The sequence below is a fragment of the Ctenocephalides felis genome, unplaced genomic scaffold (assembly GCF_003426905.1).
Source record: "Ctenocephalides felis isolate EL2017-DRISC unplaced genomic scaffold, ASM342690v1 CF-g0.4_SCAFFOLD_01886, whole genome shotgun sequence".
NCBI lineage: Eukaryota > Metazoa > Arthropoda > Insecta > Siphonaptera > Pulicidae > Ctenocephalides > Ctenocephalides felis.
Window position 1 is genome coordinate 20954741 of NW_020538040.1, and position 13861 is coordinate 20968601.

At 27.8% G+C, this 13861-nt stretch overlaps 1 protein-coding gene across 1 annotated transcript; it reads left to right on the plus strand.

Annotated features, from left to right (window-relative positions):
- Positions 1-5850: 5850 nt before the first annotated feature.
- Positions 5851-11845, plus strand: LOC113374754 (SH3 domain-binding glutamic acid-rich protein homolog). Its single transcript, XM_026614726.1, has 5 exons — positions 5851-6200; positions 6264-6408; positions 9240-9286; positions 9356-9448; positions 11531-11845. Exons 1-5 carry the CDS (start codon positions 6156-6158, stop codon positions 11843-11845), a joined length of 645 nt encoding a protein of 214 aa, XP_026470511.1. The 5' UTR covers positions 5851-6155.
- The last annotated feature ends 2016 nt before the right edge of the window (positions 11846-13861 follow it).

The window sequence follows — 13861 nt, forward strand, 5'->3', positions numbered from 1 at the left end:
CAACAATCGGATCGACCAAGAATGTATTTCAGAATTACGCTTGAACAATGAAAAATCATTTTTGATACTTGCATTAGGAAGAATTGGAGAAATTGAGAACTGAACTCGTAAGGATTCTTTAAATCATTAACCAAAAATATTATTGAATTTGTTTTAAAATTGTGGATTTTGTGTTATGAATATGATCGGAATGGCCGAATGATCGGAAAAAATTAAATTGTGGAAAATCAATATGAAGTACCTCCCATTTACTGGAACTTTATTTACAGAATAATAATAATGACGCAGAAACATTTTTTTTTTTTTTTGGGGTAATGGGTCTTCAATAGGATTGATTTGAGAGTCTCAAATGAAGATGAAAAAATATCAGAAGATTTATTGATTCTTCAACTTGATTTTGGTCAGACAAATTAATTAGCCAAATAATTTTCAATGATTTGGTATAAAACTAATCTGCAATTCTTGGTACTTTATACGGAAATCCAAAACTTAACTAATTGGATATATATGCATACATATTATGGATATTATTTATTAATTGCTTTTTCGACTTTGAAACAAATTTGATTTAATTTGCAGCCAATTCGTCAAAATAAAAGAGGTAAAGTGATATTTAATTATTTATTTATAGTCCAGTCATTATAGTAAGTTCACCTCGGAATTCGAGATACCCAGCTGTAATTCTATAAATACTTGTATATTGACACCCTAAAGTTGTCTCTAAACCTACATATGGTAGGGTGTACGTACCATATGTAGGTTTTGAGACATCTTTTATAATAATACAAGAATTTACAGACTTACAGCTGGGTATCTCGAATTCCGAGATTTTTACCTAATTTAAGCTTAAATGACTGGACTATTATCCATTATAACACTTGTTGTGCGCATCATTCAGTAGATTTAAACTACTTTTATTTGTTTTACACAATGAATACAATTATTAAAAAATATTCAAACTTTAATTTTAAAATTTATTAAGTAAAACATGCCAAATTTGAAAAATTCAAAACAATGATATCATCAGGATGTTACATCACATCAAACCAACCATTAGATATAATCATCAGGATGTTCTTTTTGTTATAAAGTAGTAGTTGTTTTTATATGTTTATTTTTTATTAAATTTCTATTTTTCAAAAATAGTACTGTTTCAAAGTTTGTGTTTGGTTTTTTTCTGATTTGGTACATGTATTTTTACTTAATAAATTTTGAAATTAAAGTTTTAAATTTTTGAAATAAGGGGACCATTAATCACGCGATCGTTTTTTTAAGAGAATTTTGGACCCTTTGGTGATAGGTGGTGATATTCAAAATTATTGAATATTTTCCCTCCCCTCTTCCTCACAAACATTACGTGTATTTTTAGTTATGAAAAAAAATTGTAATTATTTTGATTTTTGGACTTTTTTTTAAAAAAATCAGGTAAAAAATAAATGCACCTGATATCTTACTATACCCCTCCCTCCCCCACGTGATATTTTGTGATTTTTTGTCAAAACCACCCCCTTCCCCTAAAAATATCACGTGATTAATGGGAGTCCTTATATACTGTATTCCTTACATAAAAATAAAAAATGTGTAATTTAGATATACTGAATAATTACTCATATCAAGCGTCGAAACCTATAAATAAAAAATATGAAAATCAATTTACCATTTCCAATTCGACGAGTTGGTTGCAAACTATATCAAATTCCTCAATTCCAATCATATTCATATACAAAAATACCTAACAAATTTTCCGATTCATTTAAAACCGATTACAATCAATTCCATTAGGCACCAGTATTTATAAATAAAATTTTGCGCATATGTGTGAACATATATTCATTATTTTATTAGTACTGAGAAATAGATGTTGACTATTACGAGAGAGCAAGCGAAATGATCGATTATTTTGCCAACCATCATCAGAATGGTATGGATAAACAAACTTGTGCTAAAATAAACGATTTTTTTAGTGTGAATGTTTTAATGTTCTGATTATACAGATGGCATTGAACACATATGTGACTAGTGGATAAGGAAATAGTTATTTGGGTATAAATCACATCACATTGGTTAAAAAAATCATCCTATCAAAATAAAAGTATCATATATTTTTTCATCATGTACTTAGTAGGTTATCACCAATTGTAAAAACATATTTGAAAAATTATTTTCCTAGACAAATAATTAGACAGAGCCTTTTTTATGAAAAGATCTTCCCCTTACCATCACATATGTGTATATAAACTAATACTTATGAATGCCTTGGACTCACTTTTTGTAATTGTAATTAAGTCGCCCTCAAATAATTTGAGATTAGTTAGTCATGTATTTTTCTATTTACTTAGCAAATACGATTTATGTGCAAATATTTAGAAGAAAGAAGTTTACATATATGTAAAATGAGTCTGATGAAATTCATAGTCTGTAAAAGCCCTTTATAAAGTGCTAAAATTTGGTATGAAATATTACGAAAAAGTATTAATCTAAATAAATGATTTTATTGTATTTTATATTTATTCAGTTTAATATATAAATTTATGTCAATTAGTGAAAATTACTTTAACTTAATTATTTTAAAGAAAATATAATATATTGATATGTATAGTATTTAATATTTGTATTATATAGTTATTATATTATTTGGATTATTAATGTTTCAGTTAATTGTTTTAATATTACATATTAGTAAAATTCGTTTTTTTATATAATTTTAACTATATACTGAGACATGTATAAATATTTTAATGTTTAAGTAGTTATATCAATCCTTTATACCGTGTGCTATGTACTTTTATTATAATTATAAGTAAAAATAAAATTATAAAATTGTTTTATTTAAAAAATAGTTTAATAAAAAATAAGAATAATTTTATAAAAAAATCACTACAACAAAAATTTATTTATCATCAGTCAATTAAAATATATTTTTCATCAGTGAATAAATTATATAATTAAAATTCTCTCCAATAAGAACAATTATGTAAATAATAACAACAAAAGGAATGTGCAATTATTTAAATAATAACAAAAACAGTTAATTATCTTGGTGAATTTGTAGTTGTTAGTTTATATCATCAATGAAACATAAACTGACACATTAGTATAACAACTGGTGTACAATTTGCTAGAACAATTCTATGCCGGTTAAAATAAAACATATAAACTAGCAATATACCAAAGATTTTTTTTGAAACGTTTGGTAAGTAGCAAATGATTGTCCGTAATTCTTAAAAAAATCCGATTTGCTAATATTATGTTTCCTCGACGTTTCAAGTCATTCTGAACCATATAAGATCAAATTTAGGAAAAGTATGTGTGTACAGGAGCCAAGATATTGCATTTATTATTTAATTATATATTTAAAAGTCATTAGATTTAAAGTAACACGATATCGACTATGATGATTTGTTTCTTGCGACGATCGGTTGAGCAGTTTCTTCAGAATTAGCAGAAAAGTGCAAAAAAATTGTTCCAGATCAAATTTAAGAAAAGTATGTGTGTGTGTAAAAGAGACCAGATATCACACTTGGTCGACGTTTTTTTCAAAAACGGCTGTACAGATTTTAAAAAGTTAAAAGCCATTTATTGGAACTCGATATGGACTCGCGTTGGTTAGTTTCTCGCGCCGATCAGTTGAGCGCTTTTTTCAGGATTAGCAGAAAAGTACAAGTTGAGACCAAAGAAGAAAGAATGTATTTGGATATAGGAGCCAATATATCACACTTTGACAACTTTTTTTTAAACGGCTGCACCGGTTTCCAAAATTTAGAAGCCACTAGATGTAAATCGGCATGGACTCGTGTTGATTAGTTTCTCAGTTAAGCAGTTTCTTTAGAATTAGCAGAAAAATGTAAGTTGAGATCAAATTTGGGGAATATGTGGGTTTGTGTATAGGAGCTAAGATATCACACTTCGTCGACGTTTTTTTCGAAAATCGCTGTACAGATTTTAAAAACTTAAAAGCTATACGTTGTAACTCGATATGGGCTCGTGTTGATTACTTTGACGCGGGGATCAGTCGAACAGTTTCTTCAGATTTTGCAGAAAAGTGTGAGTTGCGATCAAATTTGAGGAAAATATGAATTTGTGTATAGGAGCCAATATATTACACTTCGTCGACGTTTTTTTCAAAAACTGCTGTACAGATTTTAAAAAATTAAAAGCCATTCGATGTAACTCGATATGGACTCGTGTTGATTACTTTGTCGCGAGGATCAGTTGAACAGTTTCTTCAGAATTTGCAGAAGAGTGTGAGTTGCGATCAAATTTGGGGAAAGTATGCATTTGTGTATAGGGGCCATTATATTACACTTGGTCGACGTTTATTCAAAAACGATTGCACCGATTTTCAAAATTTAAAAGCCATTAGAATTAACTCGGTATGGACTCATGTTGTTTATTTTTTGCGACGATCGGTTGAGCAGTTTTTTCAGAATTAGCAGAAAAGTTCAAACATTTTTGTTAGCGTTTTAACCAAAATTCCTGAATTTTTGATATTTTATATATTTTAAAAATATTTTAAAAATTTAAAAACTGTTTGAAAGATATCAGTTGGATTGAAAAAGATTGTCCAAACCATTCGTAAAATATTGTGGAAACAAGTTATACGATTTTGATGAAACTTTTATTGATGATAGAATTCAAGACCTAAACAAACGCTCTAAAAAATTTTGTATACAAAAAGTGGTTTAATTATAAAAATTAATTACGTTTCAAAAAGTACTTAATTTGTATTGCCGCTGTTTTAAAAACTGCTTAATTTGAAAACTAATTGATTATTTACACATATCGTTAAATTTATGCAACTCACCTTAAGGCAAAATACACTTACAACTAGTTTGAAATGGATTATTATTTGTGTAAAGATTTAATAGTTGAATTAAAATACGAGTAGGTATATGGGTGTTTTATCAAGAATTGTGATTGTAATAAATATTCTGTGTAACTTTAATAAGAGTATTAATTTTAAATAAAATAATGTCAAGAATTTTTATTTTTTTTTAATTATCTCTTTTATTTACAACTATCCACTTAAAGACATTTAATAAATTTGTGGAATTTACAATAGTCGACAGCAGTGGCGTCAGAAGCAAATGGTGGACTCGTTTTTTTTTTGATAGACAGACAGTGGTTTTGTTTTTTTAGCCACTTTAGGCCATATCATTTTTTTAAATTTATGGGTGGGCTCAAGCCCACACAGCCCACACGGTTCCGACGCCACTGGTCGGCAGTAAAGGGACATTGTATACTAAAGGGGCATGTTGGAAAAACAACTCAATAGTTGTTCTCCAATTTGATATAAAATTCACAATATTTTATTGATAATTATATAATTTTTACTATTTACTTATAAAATAATTTCTTATAAATGATGATTAAGTTATTTCCATTTTTATCAGGAGAACTGATGGCTTAAATCCAGTGGCGCTTTTCTTTTCAATCTTCTTGGATAATTCTCTGTTATCAAGGAGTTTGCTAATAAATTTGGGTGACTGATGACAAATTATTTTAAAACTAAAAACACAAAATTATTATTATAAAAATTCAATCAAACTTAAATATAGCATTTAACAAAATTAAGGAAATTAAAATCGTTAATTATAATTTTCATAAAAATTTAAAATGTTTTACATATGTCCTTTGACATTTGATAATGTGATTATGATAAATTTAATATTTGTTGTTTAAATATAAATATATATATATATATATATATATATATTTATATATTTATATGAATTTAAAGTTGTGTGTTTATGTGTAAATAAACCGGTTTGAAATATTTCGAGCAAACCGTTACCCAGCGCCTACTCTATTAGTACATGTATCTATTTGCATGATGACACATATCTGACATTTGAGCCCCCAAAAAAAATTATATATAAAATAGTTAAAAATACATTTCTTGTTTATAACAAAGTTAAAGTAAATATAGATTGTTATCAATTGTTGTTATTAATGAATTAAAGTAAATAGTTTTAAATTCAGTTAAGTATATATTCATAGTTTAGTGTAAATAAACTGCCATAATATTATATCACTCTCTTCTGCGGGGGATGTTGGATATGATTTTTATGGGGGCTTGAATCAGGATCGAGTACTAAATTCAGTTTAATAGCGTATTTCGAACACAAAATCCAGTTGTTGTATAATTATCCAAAATGGTGGTGAAAGTTTATGTTAGTGGATTGTCAGGAAACAAAGAAGTAAGCTTTATTATTACACAAAAGTTGAATTACAACAGTTATATTAATTGAATATCAATCTAGGTGAAGAAACGTCAGCAGAGAGTTTTGATGATTCTCGATAGCAAAACAATTAAATATGAGGTTATCGATATAACAGAGCCTGCAAATGAAGATCAACGAGACTTTATGAGAGACAACTGTGTTAACAACTCTGGTGACAATAACGGTAAAATTGAGTCTATTAACATGTAATAATATTAAGTTCATCTGAGGCAGTTGGCATAAAACATCTCAATTTAAATTATAAATAATTGTGTAAGCATTACAAGATTATTTCTGTACTCGAGTCTTGTATTTACACAATTAATGTATGCCAGAAAATTGTGCAAACCATATCCAGATATAAATTCAATATATTGGGTTGTTTGGAAAGTAACTTCGTTTTTTATACACATTTTTGCACATATTTTTCATAAACAATTACACCTAAGTCTGTTTTTACATGGTCTTTTTGTACACGGTTTTGATATAACACGGTTTGAAAATTAAATATTTTTAATTTTTTTGCACGATTTTATTCCATTTAGCACGATTTGAAATTTTATGTACTTAAATTTTTTTTTGTCAAATTTAATTTTTCGCGAAGTATGTTCATATCACAAAAAAGTATTTATGAAAGAAAAAAAGTCTGAAAACATCGATAGTATCGATAGTTTGCGAACACTAGCTTAAAGATTTAAGTGAATTCCCCTTTAGTGCGTACAAACAATTTTTACTGGTCAAAGCAAATGTGAATAGCACTAATTTAGGGGAATTCCCTTTATGTGCATACAATAAAATTCTTGTTTTTCACTAATTTTAATAGGTTTTAGAGATTAGGAACAAATCACCTATTTTTGTATAAGCTCAATATCTTTTTTTACACGTTTTTTTTTACACGGCTTCTTCTGGAACCAATCTACCGTGTAAAAACAGACTTAGGTGTACTTTAATAAATTATGTATTGGCGATTTTGATCAAAATCTTTTGTCATATTTCTGGTATTAGCATAACTCTGAAATCCTAAATGTTTAGGTCGTTATTGGCAAAAAAGCTGATCAAAGTGCTTTTTGACAGGCCGATTTGAGGTAAAGATTTCATCGCCTAAAAATTTTTTTAGTGACTGTAACAAATAATGGTCCAATGATGGCAGGTCTGGAGAATCTGTAGAATGTGTCATTGGTTCCCACTCAAGCTTCAAAAGCTTCTGGCGATTGACCAAACTTTTGTGAGGTCTTGCCTCGTCTTAATGCAGGACTATACTTTGTTTTGGGTTAATTCTGACCTTTTCTATTGAAGTATATCATTCAGTTTATCTAGCTGATGACATAAGGCATCCGAATTAACTGTTGTGCTATCCTGGAAAAGCTGAAAAATGAACAACTCCTTTAAAATCTTACCAAACATACTGCATCACCTTTTTCTGGCAAATTTCAGCTTTGCATCTGTTTTGAGCAGGGTCTTCTTTTTTGTTTCATGCGCAATTGCGTATATTGTATTTTTTACATCCCATTTGACATTCCTAGTGACAATTTGCTTCAAAACCTGATAATTTTCAGGGCTTTTCATAGGCGAATCGCGGACGCCAGTGTGACGATACATGTTTCTTTCTATGAGAACCATACATTGAGTTTTGAGGAAAATCCCAGGCCTTTGGAGTGGTCATGAACTGTTAAATTTGATAAATTTTTACTCAATGGGATCAACTAATGCTTTTCTCGCGTCGTTTATTAGCTTCAACCATACTTCTTGGACTTGATGCATCTTGGACATAAAAATACCAGGAATGAAATTTAGCAAACCAATTTTGGCACTGTTGTACTATCAACATGTCATACACATCGATCAATTTCAGTTTGGATTAAACAGTTTTTTTACCTTTTCTATAGCAAAAGAGTAAAATATGTTGAAAATGCTGCTTAATTCTTTCCGTATTCAAAGTGGCACCATCCAAAAACTACTGCATGTGATCGATTAGAATTTTTTACACACAAGCCTTTAAATATAAGTTTTCACATCATATAATAATTATAGGGCTTAAGTTTGTGACAAATTCATTATGTCCTTGAATTTTACCGTGGGAATATATCTGATATTTTTATACAATGGTGTCAATACAATATTTTCAAACTTTTTTGGTATGCCCCGACATGATAATAAATTCAGGACTATAAATTTTTTAAATCATTTACAATTCCTTTTTCACTCACTTGAATTAAATAATATATTGTTCTGTTCTCTACCATGGGTTAAATAATTTCTCAAATTTAATAAGTATTAAATTTTAAGGTTTTATATTAATTAAACATACTGGTTATTCAACCAAAATAATTGTTCAAAAACTGAGATTAAACTGTAAATACTAATTAATTAAAATTACCTTCATCATTACTTTCTGGCATTATCTATAGTAAATATATGATCTTTATTATTTTTGTATAAAGGGAGTATGGAGTTAGGCCACTCTCAAACTATATGGTGTGATTATTAAACTAACTTTGAAAGCTTATGTGTCGAGAATTACTGTAATTGCTTGGATTATAAGCAACCTGAAATGCTTTATTGATAAAAAACATAAAGTTGTACCATGATTACCGGAACAAATTGAAAAACTGAGTTGAACTACTTTTAAAATAAATGGCTCATATGTAAAATAATATTGTGCAATTTTTCCACATTATTGAAAAGAACTTGATAAGATTTGCTTTAATAATCTGAGGTTTATAGTGATTAAATATAACATATTATAAAACTTAATTAAGTAACATATAGTAACACTTTTTTTCTGTTATTACTCGGTACTTAATATGTTATAATTTTACTAGGTCAGTTCTAAAAAAAATATTTTTCTCATGGATACCAGTAAACTTCATTCCCTACAAATTATTAATTTTATTATTTTATTAAAATGTTTATGGCAGATAATCTAACAAAATTATTATTAATTTCTGTTACTTCTTTTTGAATTACATCATTATTTTCCATCATCTGATTAATGAAATCAATGATTTATTACAGTTAATTCTGAGAAAACGAAAACAAAGTGCGTTCCATTGCCCCCTCAGGTAAATTCTTGTAATTATATGAGAAACTTACATTAGATTGAGCTGTTTCATGATTTATATAATTTCCAGATTTTTAATGATGAAACTTATTGTGGAGATTATGATGGGTTTGACATTGCAAACGAAATCGACAAACTTGAAGAATTTCTGAAACTTGAAAGGGTTAGTATAAATATTACTCTAAACTTCATCTAAAATGTTATTCTAAACTTTTTTCATTCTTGTAAAAGGACTTGTTACTTTCATAACATTTATTTACTCTTCTATTTTTTATACAAGGTGTCTCAGAACTTAACGTCATGCTGAAAAAAGGTGAAAAAAGGCTCAAACTGTGACCATTTTTCGGTTATTGTAGTTAATTTTATTGATTTTGTTCATTTAAGCTTTGGAACCTTAGCTGAAATAACATTTTTGGGGCCACAGTCAAAAATACTGACACTATTTGTTAAACTGTGAACTTAAAGTTTTCATTATCTTTTTGACTTTGAAAAAATCCTTTAAAAACAAAATACTACTGTGCCTTGGCTAGTTCCATTAAAAGTTTGTGCATTTAATCAGAAATTCAAAATGGTAAAATACTTGTTAGTTTTATATGGTTTTATACAACTAAAAGAAAAGAGTAAACTAGTGGTGAATGGCATTGTGCCTAAAGGCAAATTTCTGGAACTTCACGTACCGTGATGAAATATTCGAGGAATATTAAATGTTTTCAAACAGATTATTATAAATACTGTAATTTATATGTGTGAAAACTAAATAAACAAAACTTAATCAATAGAATTTAAAATGAAGGACATTCTAATTGTTAAGTATTATATAAACTGAATTGCAAAGTTAAAATATTTATTTGAAGTATATTAGTGAGCTTCAGAACTTTAACTAGAAAAAAAAAATTAATTTTATTTTGAAATTAAAAAAAAATAATATTAAAATTTTTTTTTACCAAAAGCAATTGTTTTGTCAACATAAGTAGAAAGTTTTCTGAATCATTCAAATCGGATGCTTCGATCTCTCAAAAACTCGATATCTATTTTCTGCATGCTTTGCTCTTTATCTCCGTAACGGGTGGACCTGCCTTTGCCAAAAACTAATCACCACTTCTCCCCGTCATTACGAATTGAATGTTTTTTGGATCATTCAAATCGGATGCTCCGTTCTTTCGAAAACTCGATTTCTATTTTCTGCACTCTTTGCTCCGCGTCTCCGAAACGGCTGGACCCGTCTTTGCCAAAAACTAATCAGGACATCTCCCGTTTCGAATTGAATGTTTTTAAACGCTTCAAATCGGTTAATCCGTACGCCTGAAAACGTGGACGAAAAATTGTATCCATACATACAGACACACACACATGTATTTTCTAGTCTGGGATGCATAAAGGCATTTCCTTCGCTATACAAAAAAAACACATGTATTTTTTCTTAGGTATGCTCAAAGAGTAACATTCAAATAATCCAGAGAGTTCAAAACAAAACTCTGAGAATGATTTGTAAGGCTCCGTGGTTTATGACCAACCACATGATCCATAAAGACCTAAAAATTCCAACAGTGGCGGAAGTTATTAAGAACAGAAGTTTTATCTTTCAAAACAAATTGGATGCACACGTCAATCCGGAAATGCAAATAGTACAAACAGCCGAAAAATTAAAACGCCTGAAAAGAAAATGGCCCAGCGATCTACGGTCAACAACATAATTTCCCTGTTTCGCACAGGAAAATTTTCATACAAGTTATTTTTAAATATTATTTATTATTGATTATCGTTTTTATTATTAATACTATTATTTTAATTATTATTTATTCATTCATTTATTCTATTTCTTTTCTTTAATTTCCTTTATTCTATTTTTTTTTTTCTTTTTGATTTTGATTTTCAATACCATAACTTTTAACTTATAGATTGTACTGTAATCTGATTGTTAAAATTAAAAGAAATAAAAAAAAAAAAAAAAAAAAAAAAAAAGGTATGCTTAAATGTAAAAATTTTCAATTTCGATTTTTGGATGATTACAATAACTTACCCTACGGAAGTTAATAAAATAAAAGCCGTGAAAAAATCGCCACTAATTTTCTAATACATTTTACTCACATTCAGTTTAAATGCTTTTTGTTCGCACAAGCTTAATAAGCAAGATAGATTTGATTTCTGGGACACTCTATATATCATTTATATATTTATTGTATATTTTTAAATCATTGCATCACTCACTTATCATATACAAAAACCTTTTTTTTTAACATTGTAGATTGAAAGTGAATTCAATGGAGAAAGAATCAGCAAACAAGAGGAAATTAATAACAAACAAAATGAAGTTAATAGCGCCGTTAGCGATGTCATCGACAAAATAGGTATGAATAATATTGATGAAGATTTTAATGAGAAAAATGGAACGGAGCACGAAGAAGCAACTGAAGAAAAGTCTGAGGAAAACATAGAAAATACTAAAGAAGACGATAAAGAAGAAAAAATAGTTGAAGAAAAATTAGATGACAATTCTCGAAAGGATGAAGAAGAGGAAGAAGAAGAAGAGGAAGAGGCGGAAGAAGAAGAAGAAGAGTGAAGGCGGCAAACATGAAGTTTTCGAATTTTACGCTATATATATTATTTTTTTATTATCATTACTTTTAAATTCATACTATATCACATTCATGCTAAATTTCACATTTATTTGATTCAGTATTCATTATTTTGCTATATTTAATGTTACATTATCAAAATTTTAAATTATATATTTATAAAATTATATTTACTAAAGATGTTTGATTATAAAAGCTATGAAGATTTAAATACAAAATTATATGTTCATTGGCTTTGAAATTGGTAGAATATCATTTATATTATATATATTGCAACTGTAATCTTTATTAACACTTTGGTGACATTTACCATCTGAAACTTTGCCCCAGAAGCAAATGATGTGCCTAAGATATCATTTGAGTTTAAACACTATTGAACAAGAATAATTATGATAATTTTATTGTAATTTGTTTCAGTAATAATAGAAAAAGTAATTTTATTACTTTCGTGAACTTCATTTACCATACGTACTATATCTATTATCGAATATATATACAGAAGTAAGGAATGTATTATAGTGACAATGGTTTTGGTTAATATGTGAAATTTGAAGAATTTGTTAGTGAACTTGAAATTTACAAATACAATAACATACAAAGTGATGGTGATTGAGACGATGGTAAACTAAAAAATAATAACAATGATAGAAAGGTTTCAAAGATGTACAAGATGTCTATCGAGCTATGTTAGTGAAGAAATTGATTTGGAACTTGAAATATACTTGATTTAAAGTTTTTCATCAGATTTTAAAAAATTAATTCACTTCATATTTATTTACAAATTTACAGATTGCTATTTCTCATATAATTTTATACTTTATGTATAAATACATTATAAATCACATAATATTTATATTCACAAATTAAGTATATAATTTAATCTAACAAATCAGTAGCCTCAGTATATAACAAAGTGTCTATTTTTTTTATTAATTTTATCGGATGAATATGGAACAGCACTTTCAAATCATGAGTATATATTAAAACTAAATTGCAGAAGAGTGATGAAGTAAAGTTACTATTATTCTAAGACATGACTTTGTATAATAGTTGCAGTTATGATCAACATTGTCTAATTATGGATATAAAATTACTACAAATTCATATAGCTTCTTATAAAGTTATACTTGATTGCTTTGAGATTAATGGTAATACTTTACATAATATTGAAGAAACATGACTGTGGCTTTATTTCATTTGTGATCACAAATCTGTATCACTCGAGTGAGGAGAATAGCTGAAACATAAAGAGAGACGTATAAAAGATTGTACTCTTTGATGTTTTGACCAAATTAGAACTAGGAGATGCTGACAAAGGTAATTTCATTAGTAAGAACTACTTTTTAAGTCTTTAAATGTTCGGCCAGATTTTAGTCTACAACATACAAAAGTTTTATAAATTTTATATTACCAAAAAAGAAGATCTATCTTTTCTGTGGAATGGCGATTGCATATTGAAATGTGTTTTTAAAATGCAAAACGACAACAATTTGTTTTTTGCACGATTGCAATCACTTTTTGTAATAAATATATACTGAACTAGCTATAGCAATATAGATTTTTAGTTCATTTAATATAATATTAATGAAAATATAATTGTTCCATTTAAAGTTAAGTTAATTATATACTAATATTTGTTGTATTATATTAATTACGTTTATTTGTAAATAGATATTAAAATTATCTTCGACGTCTTGCAATATTAAAAATTATCAAAAGAAAATAATATAATTGCTTATATTTTATATTTATTTCGAAATTTTAAATAATATTTGAAAACTTACCATCAAGTGTGTTCTTTCAAAATCGAATTAAGGTATTCTTTATATAACTGGCATTGTATGATACATTCAGCAGGTGGAAGCTTGTAATGATGAACATTTGTGAGATTGATAATGTTCAAATTTTCTGTTTGAAATTCCCGCTTTCATTTTCTCGCGGCCATTTTCTTGACAGTAAATTTGACAGCTCACATCGTGCCAACATGTGGTGAAGAACTT